Source organism: Sus scrofa, chromosome 1 (genome assembly GCF_000003025.6).
Source record: "Sus scrofa isolate TJ Tabasco breed Duroc chromosome 1, Sscrofa11.1, whole genome shotgun sequence".
In the NCBI taxonomy this organism is placed as follows: Eukaryota; Metazoa; Chordata; class Mammalia; order Artiodactyla; family Suidae; genus Sus; species Sus scrofa.
Window position 1 is genome coordinate 28,299,936 of NC_010443.5, and position 24,978 is coordinate 28,324,913.

The 24,978-nt window shown below is 40.0% G+C and overlaps 1 protein-coding gene across 4 annotated transcripts in view; it reads right to left on the bottom strand.

The window, feature by feature from the left end:
* The window catches only part of PDE7B (phosphodiesterase 7B), a 467,494-nt gene that overhangs the window by 341,675 nt on the left and 100,841 nt on the right, over positions 1–24,978 (bottom strand). The window contains exon 1 of one of the 4 annotated variants that reach the window (XM_021087547.1): positions 2,231–2,726. The exons of the other annotated variants lie outside the window; for them this stretch is intronic. Within the exon in view, the coding sequence (XP_020943206.1) occupies positions 2,231–2,251 (21 nt within the window). The 5' untranslated portion in view covers positions 2,252–2,726. Of the gene's footprint in view, positions 1–2,230; positions 2,727–24,978 lie in introns of those variants that run through there. 4 annotated transcript variants of the gene reach the window in all.

The window sequence follows — 24,978 nt, forward strand, 5'->3', positions numbered from 1 at the left end:
TGCTTAATAAATTCCTTCCAACACTATGTTCTGTAAGTCAACAAGCAGCTTCCCCTGAGATTTGAGCCTAGCTAACAACACATTCAGCTTTGGAAGATTAATTACTAGGTAGAGGTATTTTCCAGGTGATACATTCTCACTTTGAGGAAACATGTTCCTTTGACTTTTGCACCTATTTGGGATAAAATGGTCCTTTGGCTGAAAAGAATACCAGTCAATGTTTGGAATGCCCTCCTCAACGGATGATACTTTAGGCTGGACTAACACCAGAAACTTTTTTCAAAGACAGTTGAAAATACCATATTTGAAAATCATTTAACTAATTTACAATATATGAAAAGTAGTACATTCTCAGCAAACATTTTAACTAGGTATTTATTAAGAGCTGACAATGGGTAACTGTGCTGAAAACCGTGTAAGGCATTATAAGATGTACTGGCACAATTATTTTTCCTAAGTTGATGTCTGCTTCTGACACATCTTGGATTTTTCCACCCTTACCCTAAGGAATTTGATTCAAAAAAGAGTTTCTCTCAGCTAACTGGCTGACATATAGTCACCAGTGATTTTGTCTCATGTTGTTCAACTGAGTGAGTACACTCTGAAATCAGTGTCAGGTAAAAGTCATTATAAAAAGGATGCAGACCTTGGAGTTGCAGCTCATTAACTTTGGGTTTCTACTTTGGACAAAAAGCAACTTCATTTTATTAGAGAAAATGTCAATCAAGACATAACTACTGACACCCGTCTTTGTTTCACCAGCCAGTAATGAAAGATAAAGCAGAGGAAATGGAGGAGCTGCAGTTAGGCATTTGCAACACACAAAGTCCTTGTTTTCCCACTAGGCGCTGCAGAAAAGCAATTGTCCATTCACAGCACATCCTCTGCATTTCAGAGCTAATATTTTTGCAGTTCTTAACTTGGTACATTACACTCTTATGCGGTTAATTTTGTTAACCCTTTGAAATGCATGATGTGTTTTACACCTTGCTTCATCTTACTGCTAACATGACCCAGTTGTAAAAATTTCTAAGTGTTGAGAATAGAAACCTTTGAAAAAATCAAGGAGTTCTGGAAACAGAGAAATGGTTTCAAACAATCCTGTCTTACTTGCTATTGCATAACTTTGAGAAGGGTAATAAGGAAATCCATTGTTAACCATGTATTACTTGAATTGCTCCTACAATAAATGATTCTTTGGATAGGAATGATTTTTAGCAGGGGTCCCCTTCAACCCGTAATAATAATAATGTGCCACAGAAAACATTAGCTCTGGGTTTAATTGCTCTGCTTCCTGCAACAGTTAGTGGTTTACTGTATATAAATGCATATGCCTGTCTCCAGGGGCAAAGAGGTTTACTCCAACATTTTAATAGTCATTCTGGCTGAACACATGAAGACCAGTCTATAGATGATTAATTAGTCCCCAGGTTCAATCACTCAAACCCCTAATTAAATATCTCACTCTGCTTTCAACTATTATAGTAAAAGATAATTAGCAAATTTGTAGTACTAATATAGAAGTTTTTATTTTCCTTTATAAATAATGTAATCTAAATCACTGGTCAGATAACTCAGTGCCTGCATTCCCCTGTTGACTTCCAAATCTAGAACATTAAAAAAAAAAAAAATGCAACAAAGTGATAAAGTGCATTTTGCCCAAGAATTCATTTTTCTGACACATCTTCCATTGGTTTTTCTACTTTCAATCTCATTGCCAGCTTCTTCCTCTCTTCCTATTAATTTTTCATCTATCAACAAACATGACAAACAAGAGACGAGAAAAATGGATTTTCTTTTTCCCTGTTCCAAAACACTCAACAATCTTTTTACCAACATTTTTCTGTCCTGTCCCACCAAAAAGAACAAATGACTCAACTCTAAGATTTACACTGGAGAAGAAGTATTACATTGCATTCATTAAAAAAAGAAAAAGAAAAAGGAGGGGAGGGGGGAAGCAGCCCTCCTCAGGAGGGGCTCAAAATGCAGCGAAAAGGCCAGAGTGTCTCATTAGGCTGCTCGGAATGAAACAGTTAATTCAGGGTAAGTGATAATGTTTAGTCAGTTCGCCTAGAAAAAGGAAGGAAATTCAAAAGCTGGTTGCTGTAGTAACAATCACAGACCCAAAAAGACACACGTACAGGTTCATTTCAAATAAAACTCCAGCCATCACTCTTTGATTCTGTTCTCTCAAGAAAAACGAGTTGCCGCTGAAATTTGTTGTACCTACCTCAACCATTAAACAAGACATTTAACCATAGTGGCAGTTCTGTGACCTTTGAATGCCGTGAAATCTCTGAGCGGTGCTGCTTGTTCATGAAGACTTGTGCTGCGGAATCCAGCAACTTCATCCAGGATTAGGGATATAATTAAGTAAAAAAGAAAAAGAAAAAAGAAAGAAAGAAAAAGAAAAAAAAAAAAAAAAAGGAAAGAAAGAAACACAGGAGCACACAGAGAGATCTGGAAGGAGGGAAGGTAGAAAGAGAGATTCTTTCTGGGGGAGGGCACCACGCTTCTCCCAGGCCAGTGCTGGGACAGAGCCGAGCCTGCTGCAGTGCCCAGACCCACCGACTGGCTGGGGGAGCCGGCAGCCGGCCTGCCAGGCTGGGAGGTGCTGTCAGTTGCCACAGGCAAGGAAAAGCAAAGACCAATCGGCTTCAACTCAGGCAGCTTACTGGAGTGGAGCCTTTTCTGTTTATGTTTCCTCATTTCAAGAGTGACGTCAAAGGGTTTAGTTTTTCCTCTGCATGTGCTATTAATTTTAAAGTGCTGTGCTATGGGAAGAATGTGCGTGTGCCTGCGGTTAGCCCGGGCACCCCACTCTCGGGAGAACCCAAGATACATTTTCTATTTTCAGGAATAAATTTTAACAATTTAAAATACCCTGCTTGTGGTTAGGTGGATCAAAAACAAAATACACAAGAAACACTAAGCTACATGATAGCAGCAAGCTTTTTCCTTTTTTCCCAAATGCCAGTGTATATACATTTGCCCACTTGCCAGCTGTTGCTTGTTTTTGAACTAATTCGTTTTTACCCTTACCTAAAAATGAGTGGTTAATCTTGATAGCCGTGGATGCAGAATTGCGCAAGAAAGCTGGTGAGCAATATTATGTGCAGTGAGAAACAGAAATCATGTTTATGCTGCTGATCCCTGCTTTTCTCTCTTTGCCCCAGCTTATGTGGTGAAGCATCAGGATTATTCATGCCAGGGAGATCCCCCTGCAACTCCCCACAGGGAGTCATTCGAGAAGGGGGAGGGACACAGGGATGGCACACAGTGGGGTCTGGGGCTTTGGCACCTCCTCTCCCAAAGGGTGTGAGGGTGCAGTTATTTAGGGATACTTCCCCTACCAGGGCTCCCAGCTCATCCCTGTCTTTCTCTCCCACTCTGGAAAATCTTCATGGTGGCCATCTGTTGTTTCTGCCTCCCCCATGTTCTCTCCCTTCTCCCCCCGCCCCATTCTGCTAACAGAACCTCTTTTTTTCTCTTGGAAACTTTCCTTCCTCTATCTATAGACTGCATAGCCTTACCCCAAAGACCCTCTGCCACAAAAGAACTCTAAGGGGCATGTGACCCAGACTGACCAATCTGATTTCTCCACTGCTTTAGACACACAAATTGTTTACTTATGGAATTCGAGAAAAGTGAGTCTTTTTCAAACATGAATACTGATTCTTTGAGAAAAAAGGTATTTATATCTCTCTGCGATCCTACATGCTAGGACTAAGCAAGACTGGAGTTGCTGGTTTTCATCTTTGATGTTGAAGATACAGCAGTGAACAAAACAGGTGGCATCTGCTTTCATGTAGTTTACATTTGGGGGAAGAGGGAGACAGACCAGAGAAATAAGTAAATATATAATGTTGGTTGGTAATAAGGGTTTGAAATAAAGGAAAGTAAGGGTACAGAGGTGTGTGTGTTTGTGTGTGTGTGTTTGTGTGTTTGCATATAGAATTGGTGGGATTTCAAGGTATGGAATGTGGGAAAAAGAGGAACCAAAGATAATCCCCAGGATCATGCTTGAGAAAACTGGAATAGAGTAGCCACTTAATGACATGGGGAAGCCTGGGAGAAGAACCTGGTTTTGAAGCGAACTTAAGAGTGGTTCTGGACCTTCATTCAACAGCAACAAATATTTATTGATTGCTACTCTGTGCCAGGCACTATTCTAAGTGCTAGAGACAAAGCAGTGACAAATATAAACAAATTAACCCAAAGTCCTTGCCCTCATGAAACTTAGATTCATTTGACAAGAAACAGACACTAACAATAGGATATTTTATAGTGATAATATTGTGGAGGAAAAAAAATGTGACAGGAAGGGTTACTGGTCAGATAGGGGCTTGCAATTTTAAACTGAATATCCAAGGAGGATCTTACTGCAAAGGTGGTATTTGAACAAGATGAAGTTGATGAGGAAAGAACAAGGGAAAAAGCAAGTATGAAGGCTCTGAGGTGGGAGTGTGGAAGATGAGTAGTAGCAGATGGCAATGGGCCTAGAGGGCACAGATTGTGCAGGGCTTTCTTGTTATTGTAAAGACTTCGGCTTTTACTCTGAAAAAAGATTTTATACTATCATCTCCATAGATGCAGAAAAAGCTTTTAACAAAATTCAACACCCATTTATGATAAAAAAAAACTCTCCAGAAAGTGGGCACAGAGGGACCCTACCTCAACATAATAAAGGCCACATATGACAAACCCACAGCTAATGTCATATTCAACAGTGAAAAGTGGAAAACACTTCCTCTAATATCAGGAACAAGACAAGGATATCCATTCTTGCCACTTGTATTCAACATAGTTTTAGAAGTCCTAACCATAGCAATCAGGGAAGAAAAAGAAATAAAAGGAAGCCAAATTGGAAAAGAAGTAAAACTGCCACTGTTTGAAGATGACATGATACCATAAATAGAAATCCTAAAAATGCTACCACAAAACTACTAAAGCTCATCAATTAATTCAGTAAAGTTTCAGGATACAAAATAAATACTCTGGAAGAAGTAAGATTTTAAGAAGAGGAGGGAGGTGATCTGACTCACATTTTAACAGGCTCACTGTGGCAGCTGTGTGGAGGTCAGACTGGAGGAAGAGGGATGACAGAGGTATATTGTAATAAAACAAGCCAGACATCATGGTGACATCAACCAGGATGGTTTTGTTGGAGGTGGATAGAAGTGGATGGCTTCTGATTATATTTTGGTGTTAGAGACAATAGGATATTTAAAATAGATTAGATGCTAGGTATAAGGGAGGGAGTTAGTGACAGGAACCAAAATGTTGGGTTCCACTAAATAAAAGAATGGAGCTAGCATTGACCAAGAGACAGTGGGAAGAACAGCTTTTCCAAGGAAGATGAAGAGTTTGACAGTGAGCATATTACCTTTGTTTAGAAAATATCTACATGGAAATATTGAATAGGCAGGTGAATATACAAGCCTGGAGTTCAGGGGACAGTTTTAGGCTATAGCCATAAATTTGGAAGTCATTGTGTATTTAAAGTACTGAAGCCATGAGACTGGATGTGATTACCAAGGAATTAGTATACAGATGGAAAGGCCTCAGGTGGTCCAAGATTAAGTAGTCAGGAATAGGAGAAAGACCCCATTAAGGAGACTGAGAAGGAGTCTTCAAGAGGTAAGAAAAAAACTAACAGGATGATGTCTTATAAATCAAATGAAATTTTCATTAATGAGCTTTGTAAAATGAAAATTAGATGAAGACTGAAAATTAACCCTTAAATTTAAAATGTGTAATTATTTGTGCTTTTGACAAAATCAGGTTCAATACAGTAGAAGGGGTAAAAGAACCAAGGGCAGATGAAGTGGTATTTAATGCTGTGAGTGAGCATGAAATCATTTAGGGAATGAGAAGAGATTCAAGGCTAAACTCTGGTATCTTCCAATGTTTAGAAAAGGGGAAATTGAGGATTACCCAGCAAAGGAGACCAAAGAGTAGCCACAGAAGTAGATGCAAAACTGAGATCTGGTCCCTCAGAAGTCAAGTTAACAAGTCAGTGCCATAGACTGCATTGTGTCTCCCTAACCCCTACTCACCCAAAACATGTATTTATGCCCTAACCTCCAATGCCACTGTATTTGGAGTTAGGGCCTATAAGGGTGTAATTAAGGTTAACCGAGGTCATAAGGGTGGGACTCTAAAACCAATAGGTCTGGTACCTGAATAAGAAAAGGAAGAGAGGAGTTCCCACTGTGGCTCAGTGATAACGAACCCTACTAGTATCCATGAGGATGAGTGTTCAATCCTTGGCCTCACTCAATGGGTTAAGGATCCAATGTTGCTGAGAGCTGCAGATCCAATGTTGCAGATGAGATTTGGATCCTGTGTTGCTGTGGCTGTGATGTAGGCGGGCGGCTGTAGCTCTGATTCAACCCCTAGCCTGGGAACTTCCGTATGTGGCCCTAAAAAGACCAAAAAAGAAAAGAAAAAAGAAAGAAAGAAGGGGAAGAGACACCAGAACTCTCTCACTCCACCATGTGAGGATATAGCCGAAAAGCTTTCTCCAGCCATCAACTCTGCTGGCACTTTGATCTTGGACTTGAAGTCTCCAGAAATGTGAATAAATTTCTATTGTTAAATACCCAGACTGTGATGTTTTGTTATCCAACCTGGGTGGACTAATTAGTCAATTATTTGAGTCAATAAATTCTCTTTTCTGCCTGCAGCCATTTAAATTGGCTTTCTGTCACCTGTAACGGAAAGAGACCTAACAAATTCAACATGCACTGTCAATATTTCCTAGAGGTGAGCCTCCTCTTCTTGATATACTTGACCACTTGTAGCTTGAGAAATGTTAAGGATACGTCTATATCTATCTTATCATTTCTATGAAACACAATACTAACTAGTTTTCCGAGGCACAGTGGTTAACGAATCCGACTAGGAACCATGAGGTTGCGGGTTCGATCCCTGCCCTTGCTCAGTGGGTTAACGATCCGGCGTTGCCGTGAGCTGTGGTGTAGGTCACAGACGTGGCTTGGATCCTGCGTTGCTGTGGCTCTGGCGTAGGCCGGCAGCTACAGCTCCGATTCGACCCCTAGCCTGGGAACCTCCATATGCCGTTGGAGCGGCCCAAGAAATGGCAAAAAGACAAAAAAAAAATAAATAAATAAAATAATAATAATAATACTTTGGAGTGTTTTTGAAACACAGCATTTGAGTAAACACATTTTCTGCAATTTATTAGTTATAAAAATAATCTTAAAGGAGCCGCCTTATTTTAGCCTCTTAATTTTCTTCTGAAACTCCCTTCTTATGCAGCCCCTGACTCATAGAAATGACCACTCTTGGTCATTTTCTCTCCTTTACAATTCAACTATTTTATCTCTTATTGGAATAGGAAATAGAATTCTTCTCTTGCTACATCTCTAGAAAGATAAATTTCTTAGTGACCTTAGAGAGATTAAACTTGTTCAAGAAATGCTAAGTATGTATTACTGGCAGACTTCAGTGGTACATGTTTAACATACTATTGGTGTTGACATAGATCAATAGGATGTGATCTCTATCTTGAGTTATGTGCTTGGCTTTAAAAATAAGACCCATGTTTTATAATAGTGATAGAAGAGTGATAAGAGCAAAGATGCAACATGGGCTTCAAATTTTAAAGGTACATAAGACAAAAATGGATATTCAGAGAAAGGGGAGATTATTACATTTATATGGGGCAATTGGGGAATACCTTACATAATGTTGGAGATTTCATTTGTCCTGAACCAGGACACATGTTATGTTGAAGGACTGACCTGAAATATGGGAAAAGAGTAATTTATTATATTATTTTATTAATATATTATAAGCCCAACATGGTAGATTAGTGAAAAGTATATAAAGTTAAACCTGGAATCTGACCTTTACTCATTAGGGAATGAGGGCTTTTTAAAGGTCTGTGAGTAGGGAATTAAAATAACAGTGTATTACTATTAGCAAAATGGTCTAATGCTGGATATAGATAATTAAATTGGTGGTTACAATACGGTGGAGTGAGTAATGTGCTTGGAGAAGTTCAGGGTGATTTGGGAGTGTATAAGCAAGAAATCAGCATCAGGTTTTTAACTCAAGAAGGCTTCTCCCTGAAGAAAGTGACATCTGAGATGAGGTCTGAAGGATAGGTAAAAGGTACTATGGTAAAAAGGAGGTCTATCTGAGATGAGGAGGCAATATACCAACAAAAAGACAGGGTACCAGGAATGCAAAAATAACACAAAGACAGACAGACAAAGATGAGAATGGTTCATTCTAGGGACCAAAGCAAGCTCAGTTTGGCTGTAGGGATAAAAAATGAAGACAGCATGGGCCTTTCCATCTTATTAAGAAATTGAGACTTTGTTCCAAGAGAAATGGGGATATATTGAAGAGTTTTAAACAATTAGGAACATGACCAAATTTGTATTGAAATATTAGTTTGCTGAAATATTAGTTTGACAGTTGTGTGGAGACCAGAAGAAGGAAGTCTAGAGACAGAAAAACCAGAAGAAAAACTATGGTGGCTTGGACTAGGAGGGCGGTGATGTGAAAGGAGCGATATGAGCAGATTTAACAGTTGGTTAGGAATGTCATCAATGCAATTTGGTGATGGATTGACGGTTAAAGATGAGAGATTTACTGTGGCGTGAGATGGTCAAGGATGGCACTCAGGTTTCAGGCATGACAAATGGGTGCCACTTGTTGAGTTTGGTCTGGCAGGGAAGAAATCACACTTATGGTTACCAAAGGGGAAATCATGAGGGGAGGGATAAGTTAGAGGAGGATGGGTTTAACATATACACACTACTATATATGAAATAGATAACTAACAAGGACCTACTGTATAGCACTGAGAAATCTACTTGACATTGTGTAAGAACCTATATGGGAAAAATAATAGATACATGCAAAGTATTAACTGGTTCACTTTGCTGTACACCTGAAACTAATACAACATTAAAGTCAACAATACTCCAATAAAATTTTTTTTTTGTTTTTTGTCTTTTTAGGGCCTCACCCGCAGCATATGGAGGTTCCCAGGCTAGGGGTCTAATCGGAGCTGTTGTTGCTGGCCTACACCACAGCCACAGCACTGCCAGATCTGAGCCATGTCTGCGACCCACACCACAGCTCACAGCAACACAGGATCCCTAACCCACTGAGCGAGGCCAGGGATCGAACCTGAAACTTCATGGTTCCTAATCAGATTAATTTCTGCTGTGCCAAGATGGGAACTCACAATAAAATTTTTTAAAAGAAAAAAAAATAAAGTGAAGATGGATATGTTGCTATAAAATTCAACAGAAGAACCAGGCTAGAAGTTTTGATACCATTATGTTGATGAAGTAAGTCATATGAGCCAATGGGATCACTCAGGAAGTATGCCTATGAGAACAGAAGAGAGACTGGGGAAAAAACTAAAAGGAACCCCAATATTTAAGGGATAGACAAAGGAAAAGACACCTATACTAATACAGACAAAGCGGTAACATAAGAAAAAAACAGAAGAGAATCTGTCATTATAGAATCTGAGGAAAAATCTATTTCAAGATGTAAAGGGGGAAACAAAAGAATTAAATAGCTATGAAAATTATAATATTATGTTGGTGTATATATACATATAGAGAAAAATAAATCAACGGAACAGAATGAAGTCTAAAAGAGAATCAATGTGTACACCAAAACTTAGTATATGATAAAGATAATCTTTTGAATGGAGAAAGAATCGACCACTTAGTAAATGATGTTGGGACAAGGCCAGCCACTTGCAAATACAATATCCAAACAAGGTAAACTTAGATTCATTCCAGAAATCCATTCATAAGTATAAACTACAGTTAGATAAGACTTAAACATGAAAAACCAAAACCACAAAATTATCAGAAAATATATGATTGGAAATAAGTGATCTCAAAGTAGAGAAGACCTTTAAAGAAACAAACAAGCAAAGACCACAGAGAAAGTTGGTAAGGTATATTACACCAAAATTGAACTCTGTATGCTTGAAAGACATTAAAATAAAGTTAAAAGACAAAGGACAGATTTAAAGATATCTTCAACCTATATAAAACATACATAATATGCATTATAATAAACATGCAATATACAATATTATACCTTAATATAATGCCATTAGATTTATAAACCAAAAAAGAGGATCTGGGTAAAAAAAACAAAAGGAGCACCAATATTTAAGGGGTAGGCAAAGGAAGAGAAACCTACAAAACTATGGAGAAAAAAAAGTAGCAATTTAAGAAGGGAAAAAAGCAAGTTGTATCGTAGAACCATTCCCCCTGCCCAAAAAAAATGTTTTGAGGAAGGTAAAACAGGATTTTTTTTTTTTTTTTTTTTTTAGGGCCATACATGCAGCTTATGGAAGTTCCCAGACTAGGGGCACAATCAGAGCTGCAACTGCCAGCCTACAGATCCCAGCCATGTCTGCTACCTACACCGCAGTTCACACTGCAGCTCACCACAACGCCAGGTCCTTAACCCACTGTGCAAGGCCAGGGATCAAACCCTCATCCTCATGGATACCACTGGTATCTGGTTTGTTACCACTGAGCCACACCGGGAACAAGAGTCAGAATTTCAAAGTTCAGAAGTTTTAAGACTTGAAAAGCAAGATAGGTATAACTTCTAACACCCTCGGGGGCCAGGGCAACTCATCACCCTCTCTCTCAGCTCCTCTCTCTCGGGACAGAGCCCAAGCTCAGGGCTCTATCCTCATCCTTGTCCCGAACCTGACCCTTCTGGCAGACACCACCCTTCCAAATCTATCAGCTGACCACTTCCGTCAGCTGACTCTATATTCTATACCACCTTCCCCTCTCTGCTTCATTATAACCCTACTGCCCATCTGAATCCTCCTCCTTGTTGGTGATAGGATAGCAGGGCAGTGAGAGCCTATCTTAATGCCTTGGAAAATGGATTTTTTACTTCATTCCAGGAAAGCTTTTGATAAGCATAAAGTAAAGAATGTTTACTAATATTTATTGAGCAAATAAATTGTGATTTACAATTTTCCCTATTATGAGCCAGAGTTTATAGATACATCATCAAAATACATTAAGAATGAATCACTTAAAATTTGACGAGAGAGAAATATTGGCCTCACTACTGGATTTCCTCTTCTGCGTTTAAAATGCTTTGCATTTTCAATTATTTTCTCTTTTCCTTCTATCACTTACTGTTCTTTCACCAAAACTGTTTCCCAAATCAACACTAAATTTGGAGACCATGCCTCCAAAGTAGTAATTCAGCTCAGAGCCAGGCAGAAATATCACATAGAAAGAATAACTGGAAAGCAAGGAGCAATGTGTTTTGAGAAGGTAAAACAGAAAAAAAAAAAAAAAAAAAAAAAGGTAAAAAAAAAAATTCTGTTTTACTCTACCATGTAACATTTAGCATTAACCATTTCACACCAGGGCAAATTGTAAATCACAACTTAGCTTTGGTTATGCACTTCCTCCTGTGTCCCTGGACTCCTTCTCAGCCTGCAGGGCATCAGGAAACTATTTCTACAGCTCTGTCCTCCCCGCCACCCTTTCCAGATGCCTGTGAGCACACCTTCTTGAAGGCAACCCCTTGGTGGCATCTTCTAGCCCCATTCTCCCACTCATCTTCCACCCATCTGGGGGTCCATTTTCCACTTCTCTGCTTTCTGCTGTCCAAGGTGGGAACTGCTGCCATGTCATCAACCAGTTTTCAGAAAGTACCTATTCTGAACAGAGATAGGTTATTCTGATAACCTAGTCCACACTAAAGGTTTATACAAGAAAAAAAAAAAGTTTCATCATGACTCCCATGGCTATTTACTTCCAAAATGGAATTTTCTAATCTAGAGACATGTTATGGGCAGAACTGCAGAATTGTCCCCGTGAATCCATATGTTGAAGCCCTAACTCCAATACCTCAGAATGTGACTATATTTGGAGCAAGGGCCTTTAAAGAGGTAATTAAGTTAAAATAAGGTCATAAGAATGGAGCCCTAACTCAATATCGTTAAGTGTCATTATTAGAAGAGATTAGGACACCGACAGGTACAGAGGGAGAAAAGGGAAAAGACATCCATCTGTGAGCCCCAAAGAAAAGCCTCAGAATAAAATCAATGCTGCCATCATCTTGATTTTGAACTTCTGGCTTCCAGAACTGTGAGGACACACATTTTTGTTATTTAAGTCACCCAGTCTGTGACATTTTGTTATGACAGCTCTAGCAAACTAATACAGGGCAGAAGACAGGCCCTAAGACAAAGAGTTTGGGGAAAGCAGCTTCCTCAGAACACAGAAGTAAAAAGTCTTGTGTACTGGACTGCTTGCACGTTTCTTTTCATCGTATCAAAATATATTTTCCCACAATTTACATTTTGTTTTTCATATTAAGTACATTTTCAAATTGCTAAAAATTTTGCTTTCTACAATACAGCAATTATAATTTAAGTCCTAATGCATTAAAAATAATTTGAGTTAATTAATTTCTTTGCATGTTATATCAGGATTCTTTATAGCAATTACCTTGAAAGCATTTAAAATAGAGGTGCCATTTATAAAGCGCTACTCTTTATGCATTTTTTTTTAATGCTGGGATTTTCTGAGCTATTAGAAAAATGACCAACATTAAAAAAATTATCATGACCAAAGTTCAGATCCATAATAAAAAAAATTTAAACTAAGGTGTTATTATTAATTTTAAGGGATTCCCTAAAATAGCAAGCTGCATGGGGGCTTTAAAACCTGAATTCCATTTAAGGAGAGTTCGACTCACATATTATTTTTCAGGAGTCTTCTAGTGGGTAGGAAAACACTTTAGTCTGTATTTTAGGAAAACACATAGACATCTTTCCTGAGTATTCAGTAATATACCACCTAGCTAGTAAACTTTAAGAGGTCACTGGACCAAGTCTAACTAACTATGTAATGTTTCTAGCACCTGATGTCATTAATACACAGCTCTTCGATGACTGAATTGATGAACAAGTTAGAATGGGTGGAGAATGTATGTGTAAGTCAAAGAAGACTGAGAGGAGGTCCTTACAACAGCATACCCAGTAACCCAGGGACAGTTAAATTGTGTTGGGAATCCAGGATATATGAACCCAGGGGGAAAGAAACTGGATACTTTATTGAGTGACCAAGGCATGGGGCTCTTATTTTGCAGGAGGACAAAGATTTTGATGGGTAGGGGCAGCGGAATAAATATTCCCTCTAGCATTAAAGTAAAACTGTAAGAAATTATGTCTCAGGGAAGGTTGCTAGCAACTGGAAACTCCACAATTACATTTATTTTGGGGACCTCAGAAGAACAATGGAAATACATGCAGAACTGGCATGATGTGGGTGGAGACAGTAAAATGAGAATTAGATACTTTGCTGCTTCTAAAGATAATAAACCAGATATTTCCTGAGAAATAGATTCTTGTATTAAAGGAGGGGGCAGTTTATTCATTTCAGGTCTCTTATCTCAGTGTCACTAACTGGCTTTAACCAATCACTTAAGAAACAGAACAAGGGTATGCATCTCACAGCTTCATGACTGAGGAGATGACTAACTTGTAACATTATCAGATGTTCCTAGATGTGGCTAAGTCTCTACCACATATACAAGAGAATCCCTCTGTAAAATACCCCAGCAGTGTGTGGTGACTTTTCTCTTCAGATATACAATCTCACTGTGGTGACTTTGAACGTTTATCTAAAGAGAGGGTTATGTGCAGATGCCTGGGTACAGTGTGGGTCTGCCATGTTGGCTATAACTCATGTGTTATGTAAATTTTAAAAAGATGTTTAAGTCCAATTGCATTAAATAAATCACATATAAAATTAATTTTGCTACATAAAAACTATTTCCAGTTTAGTATGTGAACATAACAGATGCATACAATATTTTAAATGCCTAGGAGAGCTCTTTCACCTTGTTGAAATGGACATCTGTCAACAGCAAAATATTCCTGAATCTTAGATTCAGCAAGAGACTTAAAATATGGGTACATTTTTCTCTACGGTGGTTAATTATTTTTCATCTATTATCTTTCATGCCTGCTTGTTGCCATGACATAAGCCATCCCCACATTTTCTATATGTGGCGTGATCTTAAATCAATACTGATTTTCCCTTCTTCCCCATGTTTGCTGGAGAGTCAAGGAACACCCATGTCACACACATGGGCTGACCAATGAATAGCAGGAGGGGACTAACTTTCTAAAAAGCTATAAAATTTATCATATATATCATTCCCTGAGTCTAATCTGAATAATGCTAAGATTTTAATTCTTTCCCAGGGTTATTCCCCAAGGCTATGCCAGAAATTTCTCATGCAGTTCCACTGATAGTTAATAGAATCTTTCTAGCTGATCTTGCTATGATTTACCTTTGAGTTCAGAATTGCAGCCTAGGGAATCTATCATCCCAAGGGGTGCTTCTCCCTTGACTCCCACCGAAATCTCCACGAACTTCCCATTCCTGCTCAGAACCTACACCAACTTCCCTGAATGGGCTTTTGTTTCTAGACTGTTCCTTACCCTGTCTTCCTCTGAACACACTCTTTTCTTCTCACTGTGACAGCTCTTTCACTCTAATTAAAGCATCATGCTGTAGAACACTCGCCTCTCTGAGTTCTTTCCCTTTCACCCCAGTTTTGCCTCATTTCTGGTCATCAGCTGCAAGGCTGTTATGATCCTCTTATCCAATTTCTGGGAACCCTTGCTTTCTTGTTTATCATTCAATTATAAAATAAGTCTCAGGAAAATTCCATCTTACCTTTGACAACATTTGGTTTTCTCCCAAAGCAGGGAATAAATGCAAATTTATGACAGAAACATTTTTCTCTTATTTTCATAGGTAGTATTATGGCTTTAAGAAAAGCTGGAATACTAAAGATAGCCGAGACTCCTACATGGAAACAAACACTTCATTATTTCTCATCATTTGGTGTATATTTTGTATCCTTCATTGTGCAAAGCCTGGTACCCTGCACGTGACAGGTACTCAATTAATCATTCAATGCTTTTCTTGGACACTCTCCCCCTGCTACTCCTAAATGTAGCATCAGATTATACAGCTAGCCTGTTGTATCTGCAGAGAATATGTAACCGTAGCATGTACTGCATTTGTTTCCATGGATACCAAATTTCTGTGAATGGTACTTAGAGTGAAAAAATCTATAGGAGGGAAGCTGAATTTTGCTCATCCTTTCAGTTAAGGGCCTTCTCTTCCTGACTCCTTTTCTCCTAAATTTTACATCCCAGGCTATGAATGGCAAGGATCCTGGCACACTTCATGCAATAGATAACTCCTGTATGAAGATCACAAGGCATCATGTTTGTATCTTTTTGACTGCTCTGTGAGCATCAACTTGTAGAGACTGAAGCTGCTGCAGGAAATAGGAAAGTCAAAGCCTAAGTCTATTTTTGACAATCTCTACCCAGGGATCCCAACTTGAGGAGCTCAGAAACTTTGGGTTTAATAAGAATAGTTATTGCAGAAGAGAGGAGAATCCTAGAGCATTTTTAAAATCTTTAAAAAACTAAATTGAAATGATAAGCCATTACCGCACCCCCACCCCGACCCCACCCCCCGCAAATGGTCAAAGTTCTTCATATTTGGTGGGAACATTATTAACCTAGAAATCCCTATTTACCATCCTGTGCTACTTAATGCTATGATGAATTTGCCCTTAAAATATAAAAACAGAAAACACGTCTGTCATGGTAGTAAAGGGGGATATATTTACGTGATATGAAGAAAACCTAAGGAGGAAGTCAAACTTAAGGCAGTATGCAGTCTTCTCTACAGATAAAATCTTTCAAAATTGTAGTATCCATTAACAGAAAGAAAGGGGTTCTTGATGATTACAAATTTTTTTTGAGAATCACTCTTTTTACCTAATGCTTTGCTTATTTGTTCACTGGTTTGTATGTTCTATTTTAATGCCTAAACTTGCTTGTGCGCAGCAGACACACTAAAGGTAATTTCTGACATGTTATCTTCTTGGCTATTCACTTGTTCTGAACTGAAGAAGGGAAAGCAGATCTCAGATTGTTCAGTGAGGAATCAGATATGAATGCCCTTGGTTGAAGACCCCATGGCAATACACCGAGGGGCCTGAGCATGGGTACCTAACACTAAAGCTGAAGAAGGCAAGGAGAGGAGTCTTCCACAGAGGCCCCTGGGACTGCTGGCAGTTGGGACCTTGAGCATGGCACAAAGTCTAGTCCTCAGCTCCCATGGCTCTCAGGGTACAGCCAGTTGAGACTTCCTGGCAGGGTGCTAATGGAAAGAAAGAAGGAAGGGCAACGTGCTAGGAAATGAATGTTCTTTAGAGATCAGTTCAGGTTATGCTAGGGTCAAGACCAGGATCCAACATCAACAACAGCTTGAATTATCAGACTTTTTTCTCACAAAAATAAATGCTAAGTTTGGGATACAAACAGCTTTTCCCCATTAAAAAAGAACCCATCTCCATATTCAAAAATCCTGCTACCAGCAGTGACAGATAACTACAGATAGAATGGCTAAAAATTCCTCCCTGCGCACGGCCATCACAGTCAAGATCCCTTCCACAATGGAGGGATGCTAGAGAGCAGAAAGGCGTTCTGGGATACATTCTTTCCTATACCATTCTTTCCAACATTTTTCCCCCTTTGGGGCTGCCCTGCAGCATATGGAGTTCCAGGGCCAGGGATCAGATCTGCGCCACAACTGCAACCTATGTGGCAGCTGCAGCATCAGCAGATTCTTAACCCACAGTGTTGGGTCAGGGGTCTAATATGCACCCTACTATTGAACAGATGCCACCAATCCCACTGTGCCACAGCGGGAATTCCCTTTCCAACCTTCTGAGGCACATCTAGTGAGTACCTCTTCCTCCCTCCTCCCAAGTCAGGCAAATACATAAGTCCACGTACTTCTTCTTTAGCAGCAGGTCACTCACTATCAGATATACCAGAGAGAGAGATGAGTTTCATTCCTAATCTGAAGTTTAAAGCTGGGGAAAAGATATTCTCAAAAGAGAGCAAAAATGTGTAAAAGGAACTTCACAAGCTATCACTCTGGGCACATCTTGACTTCAATATCAACCCACCCCGTGAGTGTAAAGGAACATAATGCTACTTGCCACAATGATGGGAACATTTCCTGAAAAGGAAGAATTTATGAATTGGATGATCTCAACTAATTATATCCTGGAAAATGTCTGTCAACTCAAACAAGAACAATTCAAAGAAACACTAAGAAAATAGAGTGGGGTAAACAGCAAAATATTATTCACTTTGGTGAAAACTTCAGGGTACTTTCCACAAACCAAAGGTTAACCTAGCTTGGCCATGAATTCTGCAAACAGAAGGTAATACCACAGTTTTCTCTGGTACACTGCATACAGCATAATTAGCTCTATTATTATTGCCACTATTGTTACACATTCATTTTTATACCAATCAACTTTTAAGACTGTAACAAAAACAAATTTTTCTTTTTGTTTTTACTTTTTCTCCCAACTCTTGGTTCTATTTTTCCTTTCTCTCCACAGCTGGAAAGCAGCTGGACTGCCGTGAGGAGAACTGATAAGTTCCTCAAAGGAGGAATCATGTCTTACATTTCTTTGTAAACTCATTGCTTCATACCATGCTTGGCAGATTGAGGTATTCAGAGAGTGTTGTTTAAAAGGTTGCATGGGTGGGCTGAGGGATGCACGCATGAATAAATATATCTATTGTATCCTTCTACTGTAACTTAAGAGACAAAGCATGTTGCCTGAATGTTTATTATAACTCTTTTGTTAATGCCACCAAGGATGGGCAGCTGGACCATGCAGAGGTGGAAGAAAGGGCATGACATTTGCTACACACTCAGAACCTAACCTGTGCTGGTGTTTTCACATGGGATCAGAGTCAATCCCCATAGGGACTCTGTGAGAAAGTATCATTATTTGCCTTTTTATAGATAAGCAGGTAGAGTCCTAGAGAGCATACTGACTTGGCCGAATTCACATGGTGAGGAGCTAGCATTTACTCTCAAGTGCTACTTTCTAACTATACACTTTTCCTCTATTTCCTCTCTAAACACAAAAGCACAGTGTAAAGATTAAGTCACCAGCAAACCAGGTGGTGAGGACTCTTTAAAACTCTTGGCACTTTAAGTGGCCCCTACCAATTAATTCATTATTGATTGAGCATTCACTGTGTACGAAATACATCTGAAATGCAAAAGGACACAAGAAGATAGATGTCTGCTCCCTTTTTCTATGGGCAGCCAAGGCCTGATGTTCATGATCTGGATAACGCGATATTCCAGGTATATGAGAAACTATCAAGATGACTAAGGGACTTCAAACAACTTTTAAAGTAGTCAAAAACAATGTATCTTGAGACCAATAGTAATTCTCTTAGTAGTATAAATTATATTTAGCGCTAAAATATTTTCTTTATACAAGTAATAATCATTAACCTAATTACATAACCAAATAATGTTCTGAGGCTAAAAACATCATTCAAATGGATGAGCATTTTGGAGATTTTAAAAAATTAAGCATCTAAACAGTTTGCTGGAGCTTGATAGGCACCCAGATGCTGATGCTCACCGGCTCCCTTCCTTCTCACCCAGAATCCAGTCAGAAACCTGAGCATTACAGAATTCTGAAAAATGGTGTCCTGTTAGCCATTTGTTTCAGTTCTACCAGAGAGTAGCTATGGAAATCTGGAAAATCACAGAATCGGAGTGGTTTCTTAGAACAAAGTCTGCAAGGATGTTTTGATGATGTATGAAAGGGGTCTGTCAGGAGTCCTACCCTTCCAGACCTCAGTCTGCCATTCTGAGAGAGAAATGCTCATTTAAGTAAACTGCACTTCCAGAAAGAGCTTTACCCCAAATCTCTGCCTTCTTGCCTCCTTTTTGTCCGGAATTGAATCTAAAGTTTCCCTTTCTCTACCAGGATAGGAACAGGCTTAACGCTGCCTGGCAGCTAAGCCTGCAACCCAGTTGATGGCTGGACCAAGACGCTTTAATACTCACTTGAGTGGGGTACCTGGAAGGACACAGCGGGTCACAGACACAGCTCGGGGGAAGAACACCTAGATACCGGTCAGGGGAGAGAATGGTGGAACAAGACAGGCTTGACCCATCCCTTCTCAGGAGACCAAGCAGGTCAAGGAGGTGGGGTCAGCGCTTCTCTGATGCTCACCACAAAGTCAGTGTGCTCCCCGGAACTGTGACCCATCCTGACCTCTGCGTCCTGTGCTGCTCAGCCATGGATAATGGGAGAAGGGAAAGCTTCCCAAAGCAAACAGCTCTTCCTCAGCTAACACTCACCTGGGCGGTGGCCTAGGTCAGGCTGGGGAGTAGATATGGGAGGAAAATCCATTCCAGACCCTCATTGGGCCACCAACTCAGAAGGCTACATGCCAAGCTACTAATTGTCAGGGTCCAGCCAACCCTTCCTGACAAGGCACGCACAAGGCAAGCATTGTTCTTAGTCAGGCCTTGCATCACAGAATAAAATTCTACAGCCAAACCATGGCCAGATGCCCCCGCCCAAGCTTGTCTAAGATGCTACATGTCCACATGTGAGTCCTCCCTGGATCTGGGGATCTTGCAGCCCCCTCAATCCTTGTCAACAAAAAGTCTCCACACAATATTAAATGCATAGTTTCCTGGACTTTCCTGAACTGAGAGAAACATGTTTCAGGAAATTTTCTAACAGACGACCTAAGAGTGATGGCAAGAAATTTTAATTTTTCATGATTTATTCTTCTCGAATTTTGATTCTTCACAGGAAGCCTGTATTACTTGGTAAATAATAAAAAGAAGGTCTAGAAGGAATGAATTCACTCATTTCATATAAAATCACTAGTACAAATGAGCTTAAAGATATTGAATGTAATGCATGTGTTTTATTGAGTGCTGAGGGAAGTGGTACAATTTAATTGAGGCTTTCCTGTGTTGTCTGGAGCTGAGAATAAGGGATTGTATTGTGGCCTCCCTGGCCCTGGTTTCCCCTTCCCCCAGAGCCCAGTATATCAATCACATAAAATTAGTGTAATTAGGAAGTCGACTAAAGACAGAGAGGATCTTCCTGTAAATTTTTCAAAAGAAAACCCAAGCACCATTAGAAAGCAAACACATTTCTCTCTTCATTGAAATGAAATGAATGTGGTCGTTGTAACTCTAAGGAACTCCGATCATTCAGACACAAATGAATTCTCATGGAACGAACGAATACAGGCTTTGATGACAAATGACCCATGTTTCCTTCGGAGCATAACTGTGTGACTTTCAGGCCTGCGCCCTTTGTCTTTTGGAGGATGCCTGCTCCCATCCAGTAGCTCAGCCCAATTCACCCTGGCTCCCAGCTTGGAAGGCAGGGCTTGGTGATGGTGGAAGCACCGGCTGGGCTCCCAGAGTTCCTGAGTTATCAGCCCAGAAGAGAGTGGAGCCCTAGAAGGGCTGTGGGGAGCTTCTTTTTCTTGAGTCTAGAGCAGAGAGAAGTTTCAAGAGGGTAGAGAATGGGAATTGAGGGGATGGATGCAGCTGGGAGGACTACATTCTCTCTGCTGCCCAGGGGAGTGTGAGGGCAGCCACAGCTTGAGAGGGAGGCCAGGTTCACAATCAAGTTACTTTAGGTTCCAATGGATTTCATCAATTTATAGCCTGAGGGAAATTGCCAGGGAGGACGGGGACCTCCAATTCTACGTTCATCCCAAATTCCCACTAAGTTACTGAAGACACAAAATATTTGATCTGTTATTTATACGTTAGTTTAAAAAAACAGAAATCTCTTCTAAGTGAGAGAATAAGCCTTCCGTGCACCTCACTACCTAAACTGCAGGCCCTGGGGGCTCTGTGGACCAAAAAGGAAGACAAACCCTGGCAGTCGCTCAGTGGCAAAACCATCACAAAATTTAGCAGGTGGCTTTTAATATGATTTTAACGTATTTTAAGGCAATAATGTACATTTTCTCTGTGCTTTTCACCTCTCACTCTTCAGCGCCTGTACGGTACTTTCAAAAAATGCGTGTTTCTCTTAGAACACTACTCAGGTAGCACTCTTTTCTGAACTAAATAAAGCCACCTACAGCTTCTTTACTCAATCTGAAGTTCTTTTTATTTTTCAAAATCTGCTCTGAAGAGACCACCACTATGAAATGTTCAAGCATGGAAAAACAGTGGCTAAATACTGCCTCACTATATGCTGATAGTACTAATTTGAAGAGAGCTTGTAATTAGTGCTGACCAGTTGCTGAGGAATTTTTGACCTATGGCGTCAAATGATTCACCTTGGTTCACAAGAAATGGCCTTGATGTCCTTGCGAGATATTAGCTAGTAGGAATCCAACACATTCTAGTCTGTGAAGTGAGCATCGCCAGCCCGTTTTGATGAAGCAGAAACTGGAGGCATAAAATTCACACAAATCACACGTCTGGCTGGTGAGTGTCAGAACAGGACTCAAATCCAGGCATGGCTGACCATGAAGCACGTGCCCCTTCCCATTAAGCCAGAGCTCCTGCCTTCTCAAGGAGGGAAGGGGAAATTAAAGCACCAAAGGGCACACTGGAGAGCAGCAGAAGTGGGCTTGTTCTAGCAGATCCCCTCCGGGATAATCACCGTACCAGTGAGCTGTAACTACACTTGATTATCTAAGGACATTCTGGCCCAGCCTGGCCCAGCCTGGGAAGACTCAGATCTGCCGAAACCTGCATTTTGTGTAACCTGGTTGCTGAAATTCTCCTCTTTCCCTTTCTTCTAAATTAGTTTCACTTCACACGCATCAAAATGCAGCTAATCCCAATAGATGCGATCTGTCTTCTTTTCTGCATCTGATTGGTTCCACCTATAATTTCAAAATCTTTGTCATCTTCTCTAAGTCCTATTCCACATTCTAAATGCCCCATAGCCACTGATTATTAAAATGATTCGGGCTTGTTCTTTCAGATATAAATTAATGGTGTGATTCAAATTGGATAGGCTTGTTTATATTACTACTCTGTGGGGTTTTTTGGTTTGTTTTGGTCTTTTTTTTCTTAGGCCTGCACCTGCAACATATGGAAGTTCCCAGGCGAGGGTCAAAGTGTCACTGTAGCCGCTGGCCTATGCCACAGCCTCAGCAACACAGGATCCAAGCTGTGTCTGCAACCTATACTACAGCTCACAGCAACGCCAGATCTTTAACCCACTGAAGGAAGCCAGGGATTGAACCTGAGTCCTCATGGATACTAGTCAGGCTCGTTACTGCTGAGCCACAGTAGGAACTCCTACACTGTGGTTATTTGATAAAAAAGGTAAACCTGGGCATGTACTGACTAGAATTAACGATACTGCATTGTATATTTGAAAGGTTCTATGAAAGAGATCTTTAAAGAGTTTCTCACACACGAGTAATTATAACTATGTGTGGTGACTGGAAGTTAACTACGCTTGTGGTAATCATTTCTCAATGTGCACATATATCAAATGATGTTGTGCACCTAAAGGAAGCACAATTTTATATATCGATGACATCCTAATTAAAAATTTTCAAATCTACTTCCTTATTAAGTTGGCCATGCCTATCCTCTCTGATGAGGGTTTAATGAAGATCTGCTGAATGAATAAACAAAAGCATATCAGGTAAGCTTTAATACAATGGTATATTCCAGCTGAAATGATGCTCAGAAGAAATCATGCACTGGCATATGCCAGAACCCTGCAAAATCTAGTTTTCCCTTGGAGGAAACAGAGGTGACAATTGCTTTATATCATTCTTAATTTCATTAAATCGCTAAGGATGAGAAACGTTTGCATATTATGTCAGAGCTGTGGAAATGCAATTTTTAGCCTTTTACTACCAGATCAGTTTTTGCTGAAAAATGTTTTCACAGCTACATGTGCTTCTTCATCCTGTCAGGCAGGGAACAACTTCTGCATGAAAACAAAACACTTTCCGAGGAGTGTTCTCAGAAATACTAAAGAACTTTAAAGGAGCATCCTAAATTCTCCTGTTTGGATGGTTTCACAACCCTTACACCGCTTCCAAGTTCCCCTGTCCCTAATTTGTTCTGGTGAGTTTTTGTTTGTTTTCACTCAGAGGGTTTTCTCAACTGGCCTCTATAGCTCCTGTCAGCAGAGAGTCAAAAATATCCTCACCGGGAGCCAAGAAAGTGGTAACCACACACATACAAAATAGAACCGTTCTGCTGTCTTTTACCTCCATAGACATGAGAGCAAATGACTTGTAGCCTAGCTGAAGAATTTACACAAGAATCCTATTTGAGGAAGGAAAATTATCAGCTCCATTATCTTGAGTCTTACCTATCTTAAAAAAGAGAGGAAAAAACAAAACAGGACGTGGTGGGTTTTGTCTGTGGCTGCCCTAGGTCATTTGTGTGGAACATGTATTATGAAAGTAGCATGGGCAGAAATGTACCCACAAGTATGGTTGCAGAAATAAGCTATAGAGTATGTACATAATATGACACATAATTACTATGTGGGGAAGTCAAACTCCTGCTGGGAGTGTTTTGCATTTACAATGTCAGTGCTTGGCCTGTGCCTCTCTTTCCAATTACATTTATTTCCCCAGTACCCCACACCCCTTTAACCCAGTCATGAAACATTAGCCACGTGGTTCCTTCTTTTGCTCATTTAAAACTTTTCATTGAGCTATTCCTACTTGTGGCTACTGCCTCCGTGCTATGTCCACTAAGAATGAGACCCTGCATGAAGGGGCTTTGATGGCTTGCAAACCTAAGAGGAAGGGAACTGGGCAGAGCACGGTGCTCACGGGAAGGGAGGCCCTTTCTGCAAAGTACAGGCAGCTCCTTCTCAGCCATAAGGAAAACTGCCATGTGGACCATAAATGTAATTTCATTATGTTTGTATTTCTGTTGTTTGCTTTTTGGTTCTTCTCAATAATTAACCTGTACAAAAGGTTAGAGTAAAGTAAAAAGAGAGCATTAACTTGCCTTCTGGACTGAGCTAAAAAAGAATGGTCTCTATTGAGGGGACTCTGAGAAGAGGCCTGAAGCACGAAGGATAGAGCTTCTGAAGAGCTGACCTGGACCACGAAATGGTCCTGCAGGCACATTGGGGAAAGGTCTATACATGTATCTGACCACTGAATTTTATTTACAAATCCAAAATGACCCTTTATAAGGAATTTCTTCCAGAATTCCTCTGTGGCACAGTGAGTTAAGGACCTAGCATTGTCACTGTAGTGGCTTGGGTCACTGCTGTGGCACGGGTTTGATCCCTGGCCCAGGAACTTCTGCATGCCCTAGATATGACCAAAAAAAAAAAAAGTGTTGTTTTTTTTTTTTTCCTTTTTCAAGCTAGATGTCTTAGAGAATGTGTATTTAACTTTTGAATCAATTGTTGAGAAGTGTAGTATCTAAGAGAAAACCTTTCCATCATATTGAGGTCAATCAGCACATCCTTCATGGGCCAGGCACCGTATTAGACACAGAGGACCCAGAATTGAATAATGTCTGGTTCCTGCCCTCAAGGAGCTGACATGCAGGATGGGGAGACAGATGAACAGCCAACACATATGTATGGCTGGTGTTATCCATGGTTTCAATCTGACTTACTCATTTTTCTGCTTGAATAGTTTTTAAGTTTGTTTTGAAAACAAATTCCTTTATGCCATGAGACAAGAAAGAATGCTCTCTCTAAAAGACACACATACTGAAAATTTATATTTTGCACATTTATTGAATTATCATTTTTGAGAAATGTATGATCAATTTCTCAATTTTTGCTGTTGTTGCTGTGAGGCATGGCGAAGGGTCATTCATTATGGAAATGCTGTTCACTAAAATATTGAGAAACTAAGACTGAGAAACTTTAGGCTTGCTAGTTAGCTGACAGCTGCATCCTTTGAAGAGAGAAATAGGCTTGGACCCATTAATTTTCATCGGAAAAGAACAATTTGACACAGCAGGGAGAAAATGACAACCCAGGTGCCTTGGAAAAAGTAGGATCAATAAACAGAGAAAGAGAAGGCAGGATAAGTTAACAATA